Source organism: Lepisma saccharinum, chromosome 16 (assembly GCF_977018435.1).
Source record: "Lepisma saccharinum chromosome 16, izLepSacc3.1, whole genome shotgun sequence".
Taxonomy (NCBI): domain Eukaryota; kingdom Metazoa; phylum Arthropoda; class Insecta; order Zygentoma; family Lepismatidae; genus Lepisma; species Lepisma saccharinum.
Genome location: NC_139244.1, coordinates 67474794 through 67495859, shown reverse-complemented (window position 1 = coordinate 67495859; position 21066 = coordinate 67474794). Strand labels below are relative to the sequence as shown.

Genomic DNA, 21066 nt, shown 5'->3' with positions numbered 1-21066 from the left:
AAGATAGTAGTGTAATTGATGCTATTATAAAATCGATAAATGAGGAGGTGTTTTGACTGAATAGAAATACTTAAAACTAAGGCAAAATGTCTATAAAATTTTATTGTTACTGTGTAAAACCTACGATTTTTGTAAAAAAATGCTTCCGAGAAAAGAGGACCCCCTCAAATTGATGTGGCTAAACCTGAATTTGCTAAAATTGCTGTTTATAAATTTGTTAAAAATATGGCTTTTCTCAATATTGTTTTAACTACACTAAAAACTAATCCAAGATGCTCTTATGAGCCACACCCGCACACACCCATACCCACTCACCCACACCCACACTTACCTACCTACACATATTTACTTCCGGTCCACTTCCGGTCCACTTCCAGTCCACTTCCAGTCCACTTCCGGTTTAAGTTCAGAGAATTAATATGTTGACTAGTAATATTCTAAATATTTTAATTTAAGACCAGGTACAACTTGTTTATCTAATACTAAACACAATATAATATGCAAAAGTCTTCTAGAATTGCTCTGTGACTCTCTCATTTCTTACATCATAAACATATGATTTTTCACCTATAAGAATAACACTACATATGGTATTATCAGGGAGTGTTTCATGGAATTCACAGATAATTTTAATATTTGTCCTGTCATTAACCACAACTTGTTTCCTTTTTGAGGTGTTGATGACAAACATAGGTCTCTGTGCTTTGAATTCATCTGGTGAATAATACATGTCAGTATTCCCAATTGTAACCCTTTTGAATGCTGTAAATGCTTCATATAATTTGAGGAAATCATCCTTGGACATGTTTAAATTATAACTTTCTCTGGGGAACACCTCATTTCTGCCATTTTTAAGATATATGTTCTTGATGTTGCAGTTATCAAATTTACTTGAATTTTTTTCTTGATTATTGTGTCTTCCAGTCTGAAACAGTACCACCACAAAATCTGGCATGTCATATTGTATACTGGAGAATGAGTTTGTAGCATCAAATTCATAATAGCTACCAGTGGCAGGCTTCTGTACACATAGATATGTATAAAATTGTAAAGGCACCTGTGGATTTTTTAGGATATTTGCTTTGTATTTAAGAGCATAACTAGCTTCATATTCAACTACTGGAATTATTAGCTCCATAGTCTGAATAAGGCATTTGCCTTCATCAGGTAGGGTATTAGGCAGAGCTGCCCCAGTAGAATTTAATGAACTGTACCTCATCAAAGCATTATTATCATTGGCAGCTCTTCTAAATGTAATTCTTAAACCACCCTTCCACATAATTTGTTTGTAATCTGAGAAGAATCCTGGCAAGAGGCGCATAGGAAACAGTACTGTGTGACTCTTAGATATTATCTTATCACCAGCTTCAAATCCACCTATTTTGTAGTATGAGGCCTCGGTCTTGGATAATTTTAGTGTGGCCAAAGCAGTAGATGTAATACCAGGATAGTCTACTCTGTTTATAACAACACCATGTTTTCTAATCTCGATTTCAGAGAACAGATGTGGCACAAAATTGTCTACCAGTCTTATATTTGAGTTAGCCGGATAATCTGTACCATCGAGCTTGACAACATCAAATTTTATGTATAGGTCTGCTCTGTGAGGGTGTATAAAGCCATCCCCTACATCAAGGTCAATCTCAATCTCTGTGTTGGGTTGATTTAAATTTGCAAAGGTCCTCCTGTTTGGGGGGAATGATTGTAGCTCATAACTCTCAATAAATTTCCATTTTATTTATTTATTTATTTTTGTATGTATTTTTATTTAAATATTAATTTCTATGATAGCAGTTGTTGTGGCTCCAGCAAAATCAACTAATTCTTCTTTTTCATTAGTGACCATCAACTCAATATAATCTATTCTATTATCGCACACAGGAAAATATAATGTTGGTGATGGAGTGTAGATGATCGGTTCCATAAATTCAGAGTTAGGTTTAAATGTTGCAATAATACCAGTTTGTTTGTGAGTGCCTATGCCATTTGATTTGGTGATCATACCCTCGGCCACATTACAGTGAATATTTAGAGTTTCTATGGCTAAGAATTTAGGTATATTAATAGCAGTGTGTTTAATGGCTGGTTCAAGTTTTGTGTTGTTATCGAATCCTAATAGGTCTCCTATAGTACCCAGATCTACTGTTTCTGTAGCAGACACAATCTCTACTCTGTGAGTAACAGAATTTTGAGTTAACAATATACCTCTAGGTAACTGAGCATTTAAAGTAGACAAATTATACTGGCCTGGAGTGATGACAATTTTTTTGCAATTGTGTTGTTGTGGTGTGTAATATTAGGGATCAAATACATGCCATAGAATGCTCTAAGAGCTATTGTTTTGGGATATACTATATCATCATGTAGTTTAAGTTTCAATATTGAATTTTGGCTGGTGAGATGGAATACTCCCATGATGTTTTAGATACCACAAAGCTTTTTGAAAATTTTCAATTGATGGTTTATTTATTTGAGACAGATATCTAAGAAAAGATAAACACAGATGTCCGCAATTAATGTCTGTGAAATTTTAAATACGGGTATTATTATAATAAAGATTAGTTGATTTTAGATATTTTACTAAATTCTCAGGTGGAACACCTCCAAATGAATCAAACACAAATGCCTCATTGTTTAAATATTTAAGATAAAAAATCCAGTGAGTGTCCTGATTTTTGTACTTATACAAATTAACTATGCCGCACTCTTTTTTGAGTGGTTGTTCTGGTAAAGAATCGGACATGTATACTCCTCTAAAATGTTTGATGCCCAGTGGTTTTATTAAAGCTTCAATATCTTGGTTGGTAAGCGGCTCTTGTTTTTTTTTAACTTATTCATAGCTTTCTTAACACCTTTGCCTTGTTTTTCCATAGCCAGATTATGGCGCTTTTGTTCATCTAATTCTGCCTTATTTTTCTTGGCATCTATTACTGTTTTTGCTATAGCAGCTGATCCCCCAGCCAAGCTCCCCATGGCCCCCAATGCTGCTAAAATAGCTGGGATACTAAATATGAATCCACCTATATGTGATTTTTTTCTAGATTGCTGTAATTTTTTTAATTGTGGGGTACTAAGTAACAATTTCATACCATGTCCCTTGGCAAAACAAGAACTTTTCTTCTTGCGCTGTTTTTTGGTTAGAAGACTATCAATAGTTTTAAGAGATTTAAGACCTGCATAAGGTATCTGATACATAACACCTTTGGCCTTCATTTTTTTGGTTTATTATATACATATTCTGGGATTAACTATCACAATTAAATTGTAGCTAATTTAGTTAATTTATTACAACCCCCACCCCAATTTGTGTTTAGTGTTCATAGCTATGGTAGTCCCCAAAGCTGCTATTTTTTCACCCAAAGAAGCATCTTTGCTTACGAATCTACCAAATGCAGCTTCTTCTAATTTTTTGTCTGCCACATGTCGCTTGTCAAGGTCGGTATGTGTGTTGTATGCTATGTCATGGTCTCTGCAAGCAGCATCTAGAGGATTAACACCAGGGTCACCTCTGTTTAATCTATGGTCAAGTTTGGTACCGGGACCACAATACTGATAGCCTGGTATATGTAGTTCAAATGGCAACTTGTTTATGATGTCATTAACTAGCCCTCGACCCTCGGAGATATTCCAAAATTTAGGTGGTAGAGTATTAATAATTTTTATAAGATATCCAATCCCCTTAGTATCATTTACTATAAAATTAGACAATTTGGTGCTTATCATGTCCATAATTCCAACCTTTTCATTGTAAAAATTGTGGTTGCCAGCATTTTCTTCCCCAGCTATTACTAGTAATCTATCTACAAGTTTCCTGACATCGTCAACCCAGACAAATTCTTTAGGCAATGTGTTGTACTGTTTGATCCTACTACCTGTCTTGATCTGTGACCATATGGGCTTCATTAAGTTGTTGTATTTTGCTCCACTGCTAGACTTGACTCTTTTTTGTGTGGGATCATTGTTCTGGTATAGAGCATCTGATTTTATTAATATTTCTTTGTAGTGCTCATAGTCTTGATCTGTATAGCTACCAGGTCTCTTACGAGTCATCAGTTCCCACAATCCAGGTGTGCCAGGATACTTAACAAAACCATCTCTTTCCCCAAGATGAGATTCTGAATATACTATCAAATCATCTCCCATAAATGTTACTCTAAAATTGCCAATTCTATGTATGATGCTACCATCACGCTCTGTGTCGGCATATAAACCAAAAACCTCATCTTTGTTGTCTTTAGGTGTACTTAAATTTTTCTGAGCAAGAAGACCCAATTCAATAGGATCCTGAGTAGCTTCAATTCTTCGAGGAGCAACAGGACTAGATGTATGAATACTAGAAAGTGGGGTGATTGGATAATCTAATATGTTCCTAGCAGCTACAGGTACAACCTCTGTAATCAAATTTTGAAACTGCTCTGTAACACTTTTGATATTTTTACCTAGTTCACTAATAGCATCAATAATCGGCTGTTCTGTGCGCTTGTGTTGTTCATAGATACCTCGGTTCTCTACTTTCCATCCCTTAAATCTTTTTACAAGATAGTCTCTTAATTTAAGATCATCAATAATTGGTCTTTTCATGGTTATTTTTATATGTTTCAATATCTAGAAAATCGTTAATTTTATTTCTATATTTACCACTATTAGGTTTTCTTGTCATATCAATTGTGACAAACCCATAACTATCCTGGTTCCAGCACCCACTGCAAAACTTAGAAAAATTATTGTAGCTCAAGTCACCACCTACATATTCATCATGTATGTGTTTGAGGTTGGTATGATCTTGATGAAACACACATATAAAATTGCTGTTGTCTCTTATTAGTTGTTTTGGTATTTTAGAAAAAGTCTGTGCCAGGTAGAAGCAATCTATGTTTTTGTGTCGCCCCTGTGTAAAAAAATGTCTAACCTTGTTTTGGTTTTCCAGTATAATATCATCAAATACAACAACAGAGTTATCGAGACATTCATGAAGTGGTTTAACATCTGATTCAAAAGTGGCTATATCCAATCCATCATATAGATTCATCAGTTGCTGATATTTTAATTGTTCTAAGCTCTTAGAGAAGACATACAAGTGTCTGTTTTTCCAGTCTAACCAGTTGGGTGCCAATAAAAAATTATCAATCATTAGTGTAGTTTTACCACAAGCCGATGGTCCAACAATAAGACATCTAATATTATCAGGCAGCAGCTGGCCATTTCTCTTAGTCTGCTGTTCAGGTTCTGGCAGTCTCTTTATAACATCCCAGGTGTTCATAGTATCACTTTGTCTGCCTCGATCCAGCTGTGTTCTGGGAGACCTAGCCATTTCACCAGTATTTTATTGCCTTTTCTGCGGATGATTTTTTCTATGAGATATGTGTCAGGCTGCTTAGTTTTGCTGAGTTCTTCTTCATAGAACCTGCCTTTGAGAATTCTCCTCGGTGATTATATATGTGTATCGGGTCCCAGGTTTAACTTGAACCACTGTAAATAATTCAGTACTCCAATTTCTTGTAAAACCTCTTTTAAATAAGTGCTTATATTTGCTAATTCTTACTTGATCGCCAACTTTGTATTTAGGTTTTTTTGTTGTTGGTTGGTATCTAGGATAGTAAACAGTGCTGATCAATTTTTGCTCATCAGATGAAGTTACCTCAGAGGGTTTCATGTTGATTGTAGTGTGAACTGAATTATTATATCTATCTAAAAGTTCTGGTAGGATAGTAAGCCATTTATAATTACCTTGAAGGGTAAATTGTTTATACATATGATTTTTTAAAGTTCTGTTGAATCTTTCCACAATAGAGGCCTTAAGATCGCTGTAACTCGAGTAATGTTTTATTGAATGGTTTTTAATAAATTGTTGGAACACCGAATTATAGAATTCTTTGCCATTATCTGTTTGTAGATAGCGAGGTGATCTTCCACTCTGATTAATAATTGTCCTAAAAGCTTCTGTAACACATTTTCCAGTCTTAGATTTGAGCGGCAATGCCCAGGCAAATTTTGAAAATGTATCTATAACAGTAAGTATATACTTGTATCCTTTGTTGACCTTGTCTAAATTTTTCAACTGTCCCGCCTTTAGGCGAGGGGCCATTTCCACCAAGTCACACTGCCATAAATCATCTATGCCTTTTGTAACCACTGGCAGTCGCTTATAGTTACGTCTGGCTGGTTTGTGTAATTCATCAACAATAATTTGTCTAGACATAGTATGTAAACAAGAATATTGCAACTATAGGGTGTTCAGCAGCAGATACCACAGGATTTTCTAAATATAATTTGTCTCCTATTTGTATTTTAAATTCCAGAGATCCATCATCTTCAGCATAAGATGTTTCTAATGTATTGGGATCTGTAAAATCCTCTAACTCTATATTGGTGACTTTTGGTTTGTTGTCAGCATTTGTTATTGATAAGGTAGGGTAGTGGTGTGCTTGTGGTTGTAGCCAATATTTAATCTTGATTGGTCTAAGTGTACCTCCAACAAAAAACTGGTAATAAAATTGTGCAGGGGACAGCTTATACAGTTTCCCACCTGGTGTAAATGGTGAATCATATTCATTGTTAGGGATACTATTCAATTCAAGAATTACTGTATGCTTAGGATTCTCGATTAGGCCAGTTATTTCTTTTTCTGCTGTAAGCAATCTACTTGTTAAAGTTTCAAGGTGCTCGTTGATAGTCCTAACAATTTCATCGTGGCCAGGTTTAATTCTTATGTCCACAGCAAGTTTTTTGTATTGTTGCACAATTTCTTGAAGCTGGGTGGCAAAAACAGACAGAGCATTTGCTTGCTTGGATTCCATGGTCCCTAGTTGTTGCTTGATGTTTGCTACAATTTGCTGTAAATTTTCAACAACTGCCAATTTCGAATTTTGGGCTGTAAGATCGTGGACTTGTCTTCTGATATCCTCAAATAAAGCATGCAGTTCATTAATATGTTGATTAGTTGGTAGAGTGGCCACTGTATGAGTAATCTGTTTGATCTCTGTCTGGATATTCTTGATATCTTCTGATTTCAATATGCGATTTACTGCTCTTTCAATATTTTTAAGTTCCTGTGATGTAGGCAAATTAGATACAGTATTCTGCAAAGATTCAAGTGCTAATTTCACACTATTTAATTCACTAGCGTCAGCCACACTACGCATAGCATCTTGAAGCAGGGTTATGTCTGCCTGAGTAGGTGTCGATTGTTGTAAAATTTCAAGTTTTGTTTGGATGTCATCGATCAAGTGATGAAAATGAGATAGCTCAGATTCGGTGTTGAGGTTTTCAAGTTTTGTGATTTGTTGCTGGACACTAACAAGAGTGTCTACAATACCAGGCAAGCGAGATTCTAGTGTTTCTTGTACATTTGTCAGATCACTTTGTACTGCTGCTATGGTACCCTCAAGGTGAGTTATGGTACTCTGAATTTTTCCAAAATCTTCATGTCTCAAGTTGCAGCTTGATGTTGGCAACACTACGAGTTATAGCACTCAGAGCATCAGAAGATGGTAAGTTGTTCATAAAATGTTCAAGTGTCTCAATTTTTTCTTTAACCTCGGCTATGGCATTGTTCAAGGGGTCGAGATTAGGTATTTGTAGTGATTGAATCTGTTCTTTTAGAGTGGAAATTACTAGATCAAAATCTTCTTGTGATTTTATGCTTTTGACAATTGTTTGGAGCTGTGTTTGGACATTATTAATCTGCTCTTCTAGTTGTTGTTTCAATTGTTCAGAGTTGGCTTCAAGAGCTGCTACAGCTTCCTCTAAATTTTGAAAATTATCCAATGTTGCCAAATCAGTATATTTTTGAAGCAATAATTTAAGTTCTGAATTAATTTTAAGAAGAGGGTCCATGCATTGTGATTGTAAATTTGTAATTTCTAGTTGAAGACTGGCATTAAGTGTGCTTTGTAAAACTTGTAAATCACTTCTTAATTTTTTCACTCTGACATCAAGCATTAGAATCTCATCACTGTGATCTTCATGTCTTGTATGGCCAAATATATCATTAGGCATTTTTGTTTTTATTTTGTTTTAGGGGTTATTTATTATTGAATATCTAATTCTTAATTCTATAAAAAAAGGTATAAGTTTGTCATAATATCCCGGGACCTCAATATATAAACAATCACCAGCAGAGACGGTATATACAGTACCAGAAATCATGTTTGAGTGCTTAATTCTATAAATATTTCTCCCTACTGAAATTTTGACATCACCCTCGGGAGTTGTAATAAATTGTAATTGACCACCTATAGGTAATTGGTAATGATTTAAATTATTGTTAAATATGTATAATGTTTTACCTGTTTTATCATCAACATCTGTAAGTATGCTATTGAGATGAATAATTAGCAAACCACTTAGTTTAGATATTATATCAGGAGAGGGTGCTGGTGTCGGCAGGTCCATAATAGCTTTTTTTTTAAATCCAAATAAATTCATTGGCATGTTTTATTTATTTTAAATCATGCTCTGTAATTGGGCATTGATTACCACTTCTCAAGTCATAATGTCCCCACGGTAGAGTATGTACACCACATGATAAAATACATCTCTTATCGTCATGTGGGTCTAGAGCTACTTTTCTTACAATATTGCTAGTTAACAAGTGATCCACACTCTGAATTCTATTTTCTGATGTTTTAATTAACCTCTGTGACATGAGACAATCTTCATAATCTTTAAATTCAAGCTCTTTATCTACAGTATCTCTACCAATGCCCTTGGCTTTTTTGGCAACAGCACCACTACATGTTTTAAAACTATACATTTTAGCTCTTAACCCAGCAAATCTTACAATAACATCGCCAAGGGTCTCATCTTTTAACTTACCAGGCACCTTTTTGTTGTGGGGGTGAATATTCAGATAGCCTGGCAATTCACTGGTATCAAAATATTTAAATAATTCAGGATGTGACATATCTTTATAAACATCTTGTGTTTGAATATCAAAAATAAAACTATCTGTGTCCATGTACATTAATTTTATACTATTACCATAAAAAGGTTTCAACACATCATAATATAGTTTTAACATATGTAATTTCGCCAATTCTAATATCACTGCCCCCGCATAAATAGGTTTATCAAACTTAATTTTTGTTTTTTACATGTTAAAAAGTGCCATATTGTCATCATAAATTCTTCTGTAGTTAAAATTCGGCTTTGCCACTAATATTTTGCTCCGGCTGGGGTTGGTAACTAATTTAACATCACTATGCTTTCTAACATTTTCTATTGTTTTGCCATATACTGAATTAACTATTAATTTAAACAAAGTTTTATCAAATTGGCTTACTGCAGCTGTTCGAAGCTCGGTGTTCGTATCAATATATGGTTTCAACCATCTTGAGTGCCTGAACCTCAAAACTTTGCCAACCTTAGTTACTTTAATACCATGACGCAACAGAAACTGCAGGTTTTTGTAATATATTACATAATCCTGTTTTGCTTTCAAAGTCATCATTAGCTTTTTTGTTTAGAATTAGGTGAACACTCAACCTCAGAAATTGGGGGCAAATCAGAAAACTTATTGTGTAAATCTTCAGGAATTGTCAGATCAACCTCTAAGAATAGACCATAGTGACTGTCATCAAAATCCTGAAGATCCCCAATACTAAAATTTTCAACCCACTCAACTCCTGCATATGGCAATTTACCCATCATAGCATACCCATACAAATTATTTGCATCCACATAAAGTATATAATTTGATGGCAATTCTGGATCATAATTAGAAATATATTTATTATTAGCTCTGGCATATCTCTGAGAACATTGCACCATGCCCCCTCTTATACACTGTTCCATAAACAAGTACATATCTTGATCTTGGATTAAATTTAACTCCATTTTAGTGTTTAAAAACATTGCAGACCATGCTAGACCTGGAGCACTATAGAAATAAATTGAATCTAGCTTATAATTTTCTATTGAAGATTTTCTAAATGCTTGAAGTATATCGGCTAAAAGAGTTACATCTAGTTTTAAATATGCCTTATGATAATCACCAAATGTCAGGCATTTTAAGTTGTCCCACATTAACTGAGCATGGTGATAATCTTCATCAGTGATTTCGGATGCCCTGAGTTTACTATAGAATGCTTTTTGTGGTGGCAGAGAACACTCATTAAATTTAGAAAAATCTGTAACATAGTCATACGGGTAAACACCTTTTCGCCTAATTAATTTCAAGTCCTGATTTGGAAACATATTACAAGTAATTTTAAATTGATCATCAGATAATTGACTGGCCAGAGTAGCCAAGCTAGCCGACAAAATTCTGTATGAATCAAGAAATCTTAAGTGAATAGGAACACCATTAACTTTAATTATCTTGCTAATAGCTATATATTTCTCATCATTTTCTGCTAAAATATTAAAATTCTGCTTGTCAAACCCCTCGTACCTAATCAAGTGATGAAAATCATAATTGGATGCACCATGGCAAAATATCGGGACAAATTTTGGTCTCTGGATCTTAATATTACAGTTATTACACAGAGCCATTAAAAATTTACCACTTGTATGGGAATGGTGTTTCACCTTGATATTTGTATCTGAAAATTCACAATCACATACCAGACATTTTTTTGCATTTTTAAAATTTTCAATTTGTTCTTCTGTTAAAGGCATCATAGGCCTTGATTTTAATAAAATATTAGATGCTATGTCATGGCACTCATTTTCTATTCTATGTGCAAATTCTTTGATAGCATTTGGTCCCATATATAATTGTGGTTCACTAGCTACACCATCTCGTATAATTATATAACAAAAACTAGAAGGTTCATGTAGCTGGTATGATGTAATTGAAGATTCCTCAGGATCTGGGCTACAGAATGCAAGAGGTTTCAGGTTTGACTCAAAATCACAAACTATATATACTGGGTGTTCCAACAAACTTCAAATTTTTTGAATTTGGCATTTTCACTTGGCATAGGCATAATCATATGAACAGGTTTATGGTTGCCACAATATTTTAAATGTTCAACTAATTTGTTTTTAGCAATTTCTGCATTCTTTTCACGAATCCCATTTACCATTTTTTGACCATCAAATACAGTAATACATCTTCGGCACAACTTGAATATTCTATTAGATTTGTCTACTTGTTTTCTTACTAAAGCTTCAAGATTGCGTATTAAAGTATAATGGTATGTGCCATCTCCTTCAATTAAAAGCAAATCAATTGGAACAGCAAAATCATCATCAACTGTACTAATTCTGAGAGGTTCTATCAAGCAATTCCCAGCACCAGTAGAACAAATAAATACATTAATAGATAATGGTTTACCATTAATATCTCTGGCCTTTTTTTCAAATTTATCAACATTCTGAACATACATTGGATAATCTAAGCCCTCCATAGCATCATCAAAATCGTGTTCATGTTGTTTATAATTACTTATTCTTTTTGGATTATCTGAAACTGGATACAAAGCAGCTAAAATACACCACAGAAAACATTTGTCATCATTATTTTCTATGTTAATCACGGCTCTTTTGTTTTTAATATTAGCAGGTAATCGCACATATGTCGAACCTTGTAGTGGGTTAAATTTAGAAATATTAATATATAACTTGTGTGGACTTCCACATAAACTCCATCCGGATTCTTTTGCCGCAAATTCAGAGTGTTTAATAACACTGATAAACAAGCCGTAGATATCTGACATGATGTTGACATTTTCTAATGCAGTTTTTCTTGCTGATTTCAAATCTGAAAACCGTTTTGCACTATCACGTCAGGTTTTGAAGAAATCGACAAAATTTTATTTTTCATGCAATACCGTTCCTCAAAAAAAAAAAATCGTCGTTTTTAGTTATTTTTCATGCAACACCGATTTTTTTTTTCGTCGTTTGTGAACACAGTTATACTTAATGTAATACGTCGAAATATTTTCGAGATCGCATTACTATACTTTCATTTGTTTCTTTTTTTATTTTGAGTGACAGTAGATTATGGCGTCCAGAGGTTGCATAAATTCACCAGATCTGTTTTGCTACGTGTGCGGCTATCTAACAGAAATCCCATCGGAAGACTTTTACACAGTTTCTGAAGAAAGCATATGAACTATATTTTGATTCGAAGGTATATAAAGGTAAGTCGTGGGCACCACAGTTCATATGTTTAACATGTGCACGCAACTTGCGCGGTTGGATAAGGAAGGCGAAGAAGTACTGCTGCTTCATCTGCGAGTGGGATAGCAGAGAGAGGAAGCACCACTACATAAAGAATTGAATTTGAATTTAAAATTTTGGGTGCGTCAGCACTAAGGCTATTTTGCACCCGTCACATTATTCGGGGTCCAGCCCCTTATCGTTACAAATAACAACTCGAACGTTGCATAACTAAAAGCATGAAATATACAATATTAAAATCTTCTGACTTTCGTTAAAAGCTGAGGCTGTAAAGGAGCAGTCAGCACAAATAAGGACAAAACACAGGACAACACAAACAAAATTATACTGGCCATGGGGCCAGTCGCCAGAGCCTCGTTAGTCTGCAGTCCAGGGTGTACTACGTGGAAGTGAGGTTGACTATTGGGTGCACTACGTGGAAGGAGCACACCGTACACCCCACTACATAAAGAAGAATTGGCTGATCAGAGATAGAATGCAGCCATGAAGTAAAAACGTCCTTCGTGTGCCGTTGGTTGAGAGTGAAAAAGTTATCATGCCACCGCTTCATTTGAAGCTGGGACTCATGAAGAATTTCGTCAAGGCACTAGACAACGACTCAGAGGCTTTTTGGTACCTGTGCAACAAGTTTCCGGAGTTGAGTTATGCGAATGTGAAAGAATGTGTGTTCATAGGTCCACAAATGAGGAAGATAATTGCTGACTGCCACTTCCAAGACTTAGTGGGTGGCACTGAATGAGACGCATGGGTGGCATTCAAGTCAGTCGTAGCCAATTTCCTTGGAAATTATAAATCTGCTGACTATGTGAATGTTGTGCAGAAGTGCATTAGTGCGTACAGACAACTGGGTTGCAACATGTCCCTCAAAATTCATCTCCTCGACTCACATCTTGACTTCTTCCCCGAGAACCTAGGTTCAGTCAGCGACGAACAATGTGAACATTTTCATCAGGACATCTCGGTGATGGAATCATGCTATCAGTGTCGATGGAGTGCAGCAATGTAGGCGGACTACTGTTGGAGGCTTCAGCGCGACATGCCAAATGCTCAGCACAAACACAACTCTACAGCCAAGAAATTCAAACCAAACACCTTAAATTAAGGAAGTATTTTCTATATGTATGTATTTTATATGTGTATTATACCTTCAACTAGATGTAACTATATAGTATATGTGTCATGCGATGCATTTGCATTATTTTCTTAGCTAAAGCCATGTTCAATAGTACTCTATGTAGCAAAAAGTGCTCAAGTGAAACCTATGTCTGTGAGTTGTTTGCTTTGATACAATGTTAAACATATATAAATGGTGGATGTCATATATCACAAGAATGGTGGGTGATACAGACAAATGGTTTACATATTTTGAATCAGCATGTTTCAAATGTCTTAGAACGCGTGTTGGATACCAAGATATCCGCCGAAATTATTTTTTTGTTAATCAGTGTAATTAATTGATCTATCAAACTACTTATTATTTCGTCTAAATTTGTATTTGAATATATAACTACAGTTTCTGTTATGTGGGGGTGTGTAAATTTCGTTCCATTTGGCTTCTTATATTGTACAAATAATTTGAAAGACAGTTTATAAGAGCCATTTTGTACATTTAGAATAGCTTGCATATCAGGATTTATATTGTTTAAAAAATTCTCAATATCACATTTTGGAGCTGATATAAAACGGTAATCACTTAGTTGGCTATTAAAACTACTATGAATAGGTGTATAGCGTGGCTGCTTTGCAGGTTTATAATTAATAGGGGTTTCAAGTTTTCTTTTTAATCCAGATGAAGATGTAGATGGATGTGATAAAGTAGAAAACTGTGCAGAACAATTATTTTTATGTTTATATAAGAAATATTCCAGACTATATTTTCTATGACAGTTAGGGCAAATTTTTGTGGGAGTTTTGCATATGTCTGGATTACAATTCTTTTGGTGTCTAGTCCAATTATGGCTAGATATATTTTTATTGCATTGATCACAATATTTTTGATTTGGCATTTTTGTTATTAGTTATAAAATTTCTTGGGCTTCAAATTAAATCTCTATATTTAATATAAAATATGAATTGGGTTCAGCAGTGTACTTTGTATAATTATTGTATATATTTAATATGTTAATATTATTAATTTTTATCCTCGGTTTATTATATCAGATTTCTTGGGTTTTAAATTAAAATTTTATACTTAATAAAACTATCACAAATTATAATGCCAATGGCTTACGTGCACGAAGATGGAATAAGTATTGATCGACAGAAAAACAGCGACCTTCCTCAATTGCGTGTTAGTACAGGCACGTCGGTGGCAGTGACCCAATAGCGTGTGCTATGTATTGATCTTGTAAAACACACGGAAACAGATTCCAACAGCTGCAGGCCAAAACTCTAAATATAAACTAATTACAACTAGATGTAACAAATATCAGACTTTTTTATACAAAATATAAGATGCTTGTTCAGTATACTAGAAATATGTTTAATATAAATAATAAAAAAATCACTATATCAAACTAAACAGAGCTATAATATGAGGAGCACTAGAACAACACTTCTGTACACTTCAACTATTCTCACTATATTAACTGATCTGTAATGCAAGAACTCTATAAATAGCCTAAGCGCAGATCGCATCTGAAACAGTGAACCACCCATGATGTCATAACCAACCAATCAGAAAACAACACACGTCTAATAATTTGTTGCATAATATTGAATAATAATTTGTTTGCACAACATGATGCCAGAAGTAGACGTGTGTGTATATGTGTAGGTGTGCGTGTGTAAGTAGGTATATGTGTGTGTGTGTGTGGGTAGATGTGTGTAGGTGTGGCTCATAAGAGCATCTTGGATTAGTTTTTAGTGTAGTTAAAACAATATTGAGAAAAGCCATATTTTTAACAAATTTATAAACAGCAATTTTAGCAAATTCAGGTTTAGCCACATCAATTTGAGGGGGTCCTCTTTTCTCGGAAGCATTTTTTTACAAAAATCGTAGGTTTTACACAGTAACAATAAAATTTTATAGACATTTTGCCTTAGTTTTAAGTATTTCTATTCAGTCAAAACACCTCCTCATTTATCGATTTTATAATAGCATCAATTACACTACTGATGAAATGAATGAAGGGACACACAAAGAGAACGCCCATTCACAGGGCGGAATTTTAACCCAGGACCCCTGGCGTCGTAGTGCGCTGTGATAACCATTACGCCAAGGAGGGCGGTATTTAAACGAGTTTTAGTTTTTAAAAAACGCAGAGAAGTTATTAACAGTAACTGTTGCAATTGAACCGGAAGACCACCACACTGTAAAAAATGTCGGTGTTAAAACAACACAGACAGTGGCCCCAGGAAGTCCACGCGCCATTTTGGTCAACGTTTAACCTCAGTGGTGTTGAAATAACACAGATAAATGGTAACAATCAACACCTCTTTAACACCACTGAGGTGAAACGATGACCAAAATGGGGTGTGGACTTCCTTGGACCACTGTCTGTGTTGTTTTAACACCGACATTTTTTACAGTGCACCTACTTGTAAAACACAGCTTAAAGATGTCTCTTCGATAGAAGTTGAAGAATAGTTCTGCAATTATCTCCTAACTCCCGTGAACCCATTCTGAGGAATTTAGTCGTTCAACTCTGAACTCTCCATCGTTCGCTGTTTAGAAGTTACAAGCCTTGGTCGAATAACTTTCCACTTGGGTGCAATACACTAAACTGGACGGTCAAACTTTGCATGCCCAAATGTGTGATTACAACTTGATTCATAACGTACAGAAAAACAACTCTGCTCCCATGTCCTACGGCTTTTATTGCTAGGCAGTTTACACACGTGGTACTACTCTATGAACACTTCAGCTGTGAGAACAATGTATGATTATAGAGACAAATCAGAAAGTATAAATATATGTGGCCATCGCAATCGCCGGGTAAGGTTTTCAATGGCTTATTGTTTCACACTTGGGATTGAGCAATTGGTTTTCCAAACTCATGTGTACTCTATTTCGGTGATATCTGGAGCAAGCGAACGAAAACAAGTCTCTGCGCAAGTAATGAGACGATAGGGCTCAACCAACGAACGCGTGACACGGGAAGTGATTGCATGAAGAGGAAAGTGCGACTGCAGCTACCAGATGTTATATGTCTTTCCAGTTCTTACGGCGGGCGCTCTAGAAGCTGACAAGCGAAGTGGGGAGCGGGGACCAACCAGACAACAGCTGTGGCGCCGAGAGACACGACGTGGCGGAAATAAGTACTACATTTATCTCGTTCTACAGGCTGCTGAGTTTCTTATCGCGCTGGATTGGTAGCTTTCCCGCTTTCCGCTTCCCTTGCCATCTTCTAGAGCACCCGTACTGCTTAGCTCCATTAACTCGCCTACTCCTCTTTTCTACCGTTATGCGCAGACTTGATCCACAGATACCCTGGACAAAGTTAATTGATTGATTTGGTGTTATAAATCCACTTTATTCACAGTAGGGCTAATCTGGACTAGATCTACAGTTTGGATCCTTTGATTACAAGGCGACTACGCAACCGTTAAGCCATCGGGGAGGCCCCACAGGGGTAGAGTATAGTACACTGCACTGCACTTTGCAGACTAAAGAGGCTCTGGCCTCTTGACTCACAGTTAATACAATCCTCTGTGAGGCTCGTCTTGCGTGCAGTCTGTGTGCTGTTCTGAATATCCTTTCATCAAATTCATCTTGTCATCTTTTTTCTTTCAACATTCCTGTTTCTTAGATACATTTTATTTGTGTTTTGCTAAGAGATATTTAACACCGATGAAGGCTTGCCCGCCCATTTCTTCTCCCTTTCACTCCCCCTCATTCAATCTTTGTCGCTCATGAGACGTCATGTCGAAGAAAACGCAAAGAGGTCGCAAGAGTAAGATGGCTGTTAGAAGCCAGAAGGAATATTTGAAATACGAAAAACTGAAGGCTGATTGCGCAGGAAATATGTTTTATTGATTTATATATTGTTACAGGCAGAGAAAGGGAGGGACGGAGAGAAGGGGAAGAGAAAAGGAAGTAGTAGAGGGCAGAGGATAGACTACAGAGAGAGAGAGAGAGAGGAATAGATAGAAGAGTGAAAGAGGTAGAAGGAAGAAGAGAAAGAGAGAGAGAGAGAGAGAGAGAGAGAGAGGAATTGAAATTAAAGGAAAAATAGATAGAAGGAAAATTGTAGAGAAAAAGGGAAAGAATCATATAAAGGAAAGGAGATAGAGATAGAAGGAAAATGAGAAAGAGAGAGAGAGAGAGTTGAAGTGAGAGAGAGAGAGAGAGAGAGAGGCACAGTAAGGAAAGGAGAAAGAGATAGAAGAAAAATGAGAGAGAGAAGGAGATGGAGTGAGACATAGACAATAAGGAACAGAGAGAAAAGAGCAAAAATGAGGTATCAGGGATTATAAAATGAAAATTATAATAATGTAAATAACATAGAGTCAACGCTTGACCGTATGTCAATTGTATGTTCTTGCATATGAAATTTAAATTGATTTTAAACTGTCGGCCATTCTGCTCTTTAGCACATTCTGTAAATGAGGAATTAATTGAGGTTGTTGTCATTTCACGGATCCAATGGTTACATGGTACATCTGATCGGCTGAACAAAAACGGATAGTCATTGTTCAGTTAATGAAATTAAAGGATTCTTTACATCACATGCCAATTGCAAAATCAAATATACAAAGTCAGCCTGCGTTTATGTAAGGAGAAAGACATTTTCGCCCCTAATTAATAAATTAAAACAATATATTCATCGGAAAATTTAATCTTTGCACACGATAATGAACCGTTAGTTTTCTGATTAATAAAATGTGTGTTGTTTCGGAAACTGTATTTATCGGTGATTTCAGACAGACATGACCTATTGCTTGTATTATATTGAGAATTGAACGCAGTTCTTAACGAAGCTAGAAATAATTATTAAATTACCCTTACATGCGTTAGCGTCTGTACAATATATTTGGCATTTCAGAGACCTCTTATCTACTTTGGAGAGCTGGGTGACAGGAATTGTAATCCATAACACATTACTTATTAAATTGTTTATGTTAATAAAGAATTTTTATTACATATTTTACATGTTAATTAATAGCTATTCTTCTCAATGTATTTGAAAAACACTAAGGCGAATTGTGAAGCCTGATACGTATGCTATAAACAACGTACAATTTTATATTTCATGTTGCACTGGATATTAAGCTGGATGTTCGGTCACACTTTGAATCCAACTTAACGACATTTGAGTTATAGTTTAATTGTGTATGCTCAATTTTTCTAATGTTCCCTTCATCATTGTGTTTCTACGTGTAAAATTGCCTAAGTGTTGACTCAGCCACCGGAATATGCATCCTTATGCTATTATCAGTTCTTCCTAGGTTACATGTGTTGGGTTTCGAACTCGTAACCTCTTGCTGAATATATAAGTGGGTAACTATATTATGGAGGAAAAGTATGTTAGTGGGTATTCACCGTCAAAGTAGTCCTTTGTGGATAGTAGTTATCGTAGTTGCAACTATCCATTTCAACATGCTTTCTTACAGAGTAAGCATTGCACCATAGTACAGGGTGTTTCACTTGCTCTCGGTCCCTGATTTTTGCTTAGAAAAATCAAACTATTGGTCATAATGTAATAAAATTTGCTACTCTTATAGCTTGGTGTATGAGAAGCATATGACGTCACAGCGAGTGTTGGATGCGGTCGCCATTAGCATCAATGCATACCTGCACACGCCTCTCCGTGTTACAGAAGATAGCCACCAACACATCAGGAGTCACAGCGTCAAAATCCCGCCGAAAGCTGTCTTGCAGTTATATGATAGTCCGTGGCTTTTGCGTTAGACCATTCCTTTAAGTATGCCACACAGGAAGAAATCCGGTGAGGTAAGGTCGAGCAATCTCCTTCAGGCACATCCAACAATGTTCCCGTTCTTTCCACTTTCTTCACGAACTTTCAACCGAACCCGAACAAAAACGAATTACCGTCAGATGCGTCACAACAGCAGGACCAAGGACTCAGACTGAAAGCACACGTCCGTAAGATTGGCATTAAACGGCAGAATCTCCCAAACGCACGCGCTTGCTCAGGCAAGGACTAGAGAGACTGTTGCGCCATCTACAATGACGTCACCATGCTTCACATTCACCAAGGTATGTCCGCAACAAATGTCGTTACATTATGCCCAATAGTTTGATTTTTACAAGTGAAAATCAGGAGCCGAGAGCGAGTGAAACCCCCTGTATGTTGTAATATTGGATGCCCGACAACAAGAGTTGGTTTCTGATTCAAACTCAACTTCACATTCCTGCATCCCGACCCTCTTCCGATCTATAGTACAAATTGTATGGTCATGTTGACAGTGCAATAAAACAAGATGACAACATACTCTTTAGTCAAGTAAGAACAGTGAGAACCGAGTGAAGCGTTCACCTACCTTCCCGAAGTCCGTGAGGCCCCCGTGATCCGGTATCTGTCCCGGGTCATCCACCGTGGAGCAGTCTGCCCTAACAAGGAGCGAAGCAATGAGCAAGTTGTACAAGTTTATGTTAGACTAAAGAAGTAAAAGTAGAATTAACTCTTTACAAAACTACACTCACAAACAAGTTAACAAATTAAGGTATATAAAACTAACACATCTTATTACATATATTGTGGTGTGATGTGATATACATGCTTAACGATTTATTGGTTTATTTATTTTCTTTCGCTTTTTGCAACGTTTGGCTAATTTTGAGAATTGTTTGAGTGATGATACGATGAAATTGATGAATGGACACTCACAAACACCCATGTCCACGTCGGGATTCGAACCGAAAACCCCTGGCGTCGTAGCGCGATGTGCTAACCATTCCGCCACGAGGGCCGCCATATGTATAGCTCGTACATACATACATACAAACATACATATGCATTTTTATATATTACAGGGTGTCTGGATTGTAAGTGACAGTGTTTATACAGTTATTACATATCAACACACAGAGATTTTAGTTAACAAAGTCTTGCAAGAGCAACAGTACATTTGTGAGTTTGGTTCAGCAAAATGTCATTGATGTTCAACTAGTGGTGGCGGCACTAGTATCGCTCAAACAAAAATGGCGTCGGTACAAAATAAAGCACGCATAGCCCACGGAAGTCGAGAAGGCAGCTACGAATTCCAAGGTTGGCTGTTCATGAAGTGAAGTCGTGCACGAACGGTTACGTTTATACGCGCACGAGGTGCAGTCGTTGCAACAAATTAAACCAAATGACGAGCCGAAAATACATTCATTTCCCATTGCCATTCTGCAGAATATTGTTGTTACCCATTTGTACTTCTTTCTTTGGGGATACATCAAAGACATGGTGTATTCTGGTTAAAAGATGATAGATGATCTACAAGAACTGCAGGACCGTATTCGGAATGCTCTTGATTCTGTAACACCTCAGATGCTACAGAACACGCGAAGGGAGATTGTATACGGACTGGACACTCCCCGTGCAACAAACGGAGCTCATGTGGACCTAGGCCACCCCGATGGCGCAGTGGTAGCGTCGTCGCTTTGTAATCAAGGTTCGGAACCCAGTGGAACTTTAAACTGTAGGTCCAGTCCCGATTAGCCTTACTGTGCACAAAGTGGAATTGAAACGCCAAATCACGTGGAGCTATACTGAGCTGCAACTGCTGAAAACATAACTTGGTTCGTTTGCTTTTAAAATATATACTTTTGTTTCTAGCTACTTCTTACCATATTAAAATAACACACTGTTAAAAACTGTCAGTCCCACTCCGGACACCCATATAATACTACAGGCAAAATTACTGTTTTGTGTATTTTAGCTTTTAGTTTATCATAAGAGAAGATAAAAGTAGCACGCATTTCCTGAATTAAGCCTGCTTTTTATTTCCTCTTTAATATCTTTAACTGAAGCTGAGTTACCAGTG

At 36.2% G+C, this 21066-nt stretch overlaps 1 protein-coding gene across 1 annotated transcript in view; it reads right to left on the bottom strand.

Moving 5' to 3' along the window:
• The window catches only part of LOC146000618 (dipeptidase 1-like), a 271792-nt gene that overhangs the window by 162145 nt on the left and 88581 nt on the right, over positions 1-21066 (bottom strand). The window contains exon 6 of the mRNA XM_083138372.1: positions 19576-19645. Coding sequence (XP_082994498.1) covers positions 19576-19645 — 70 coding nt within the window. The remainder of the gene's footprint in view (positions 1-19575; positions 19646-21066) is intronic.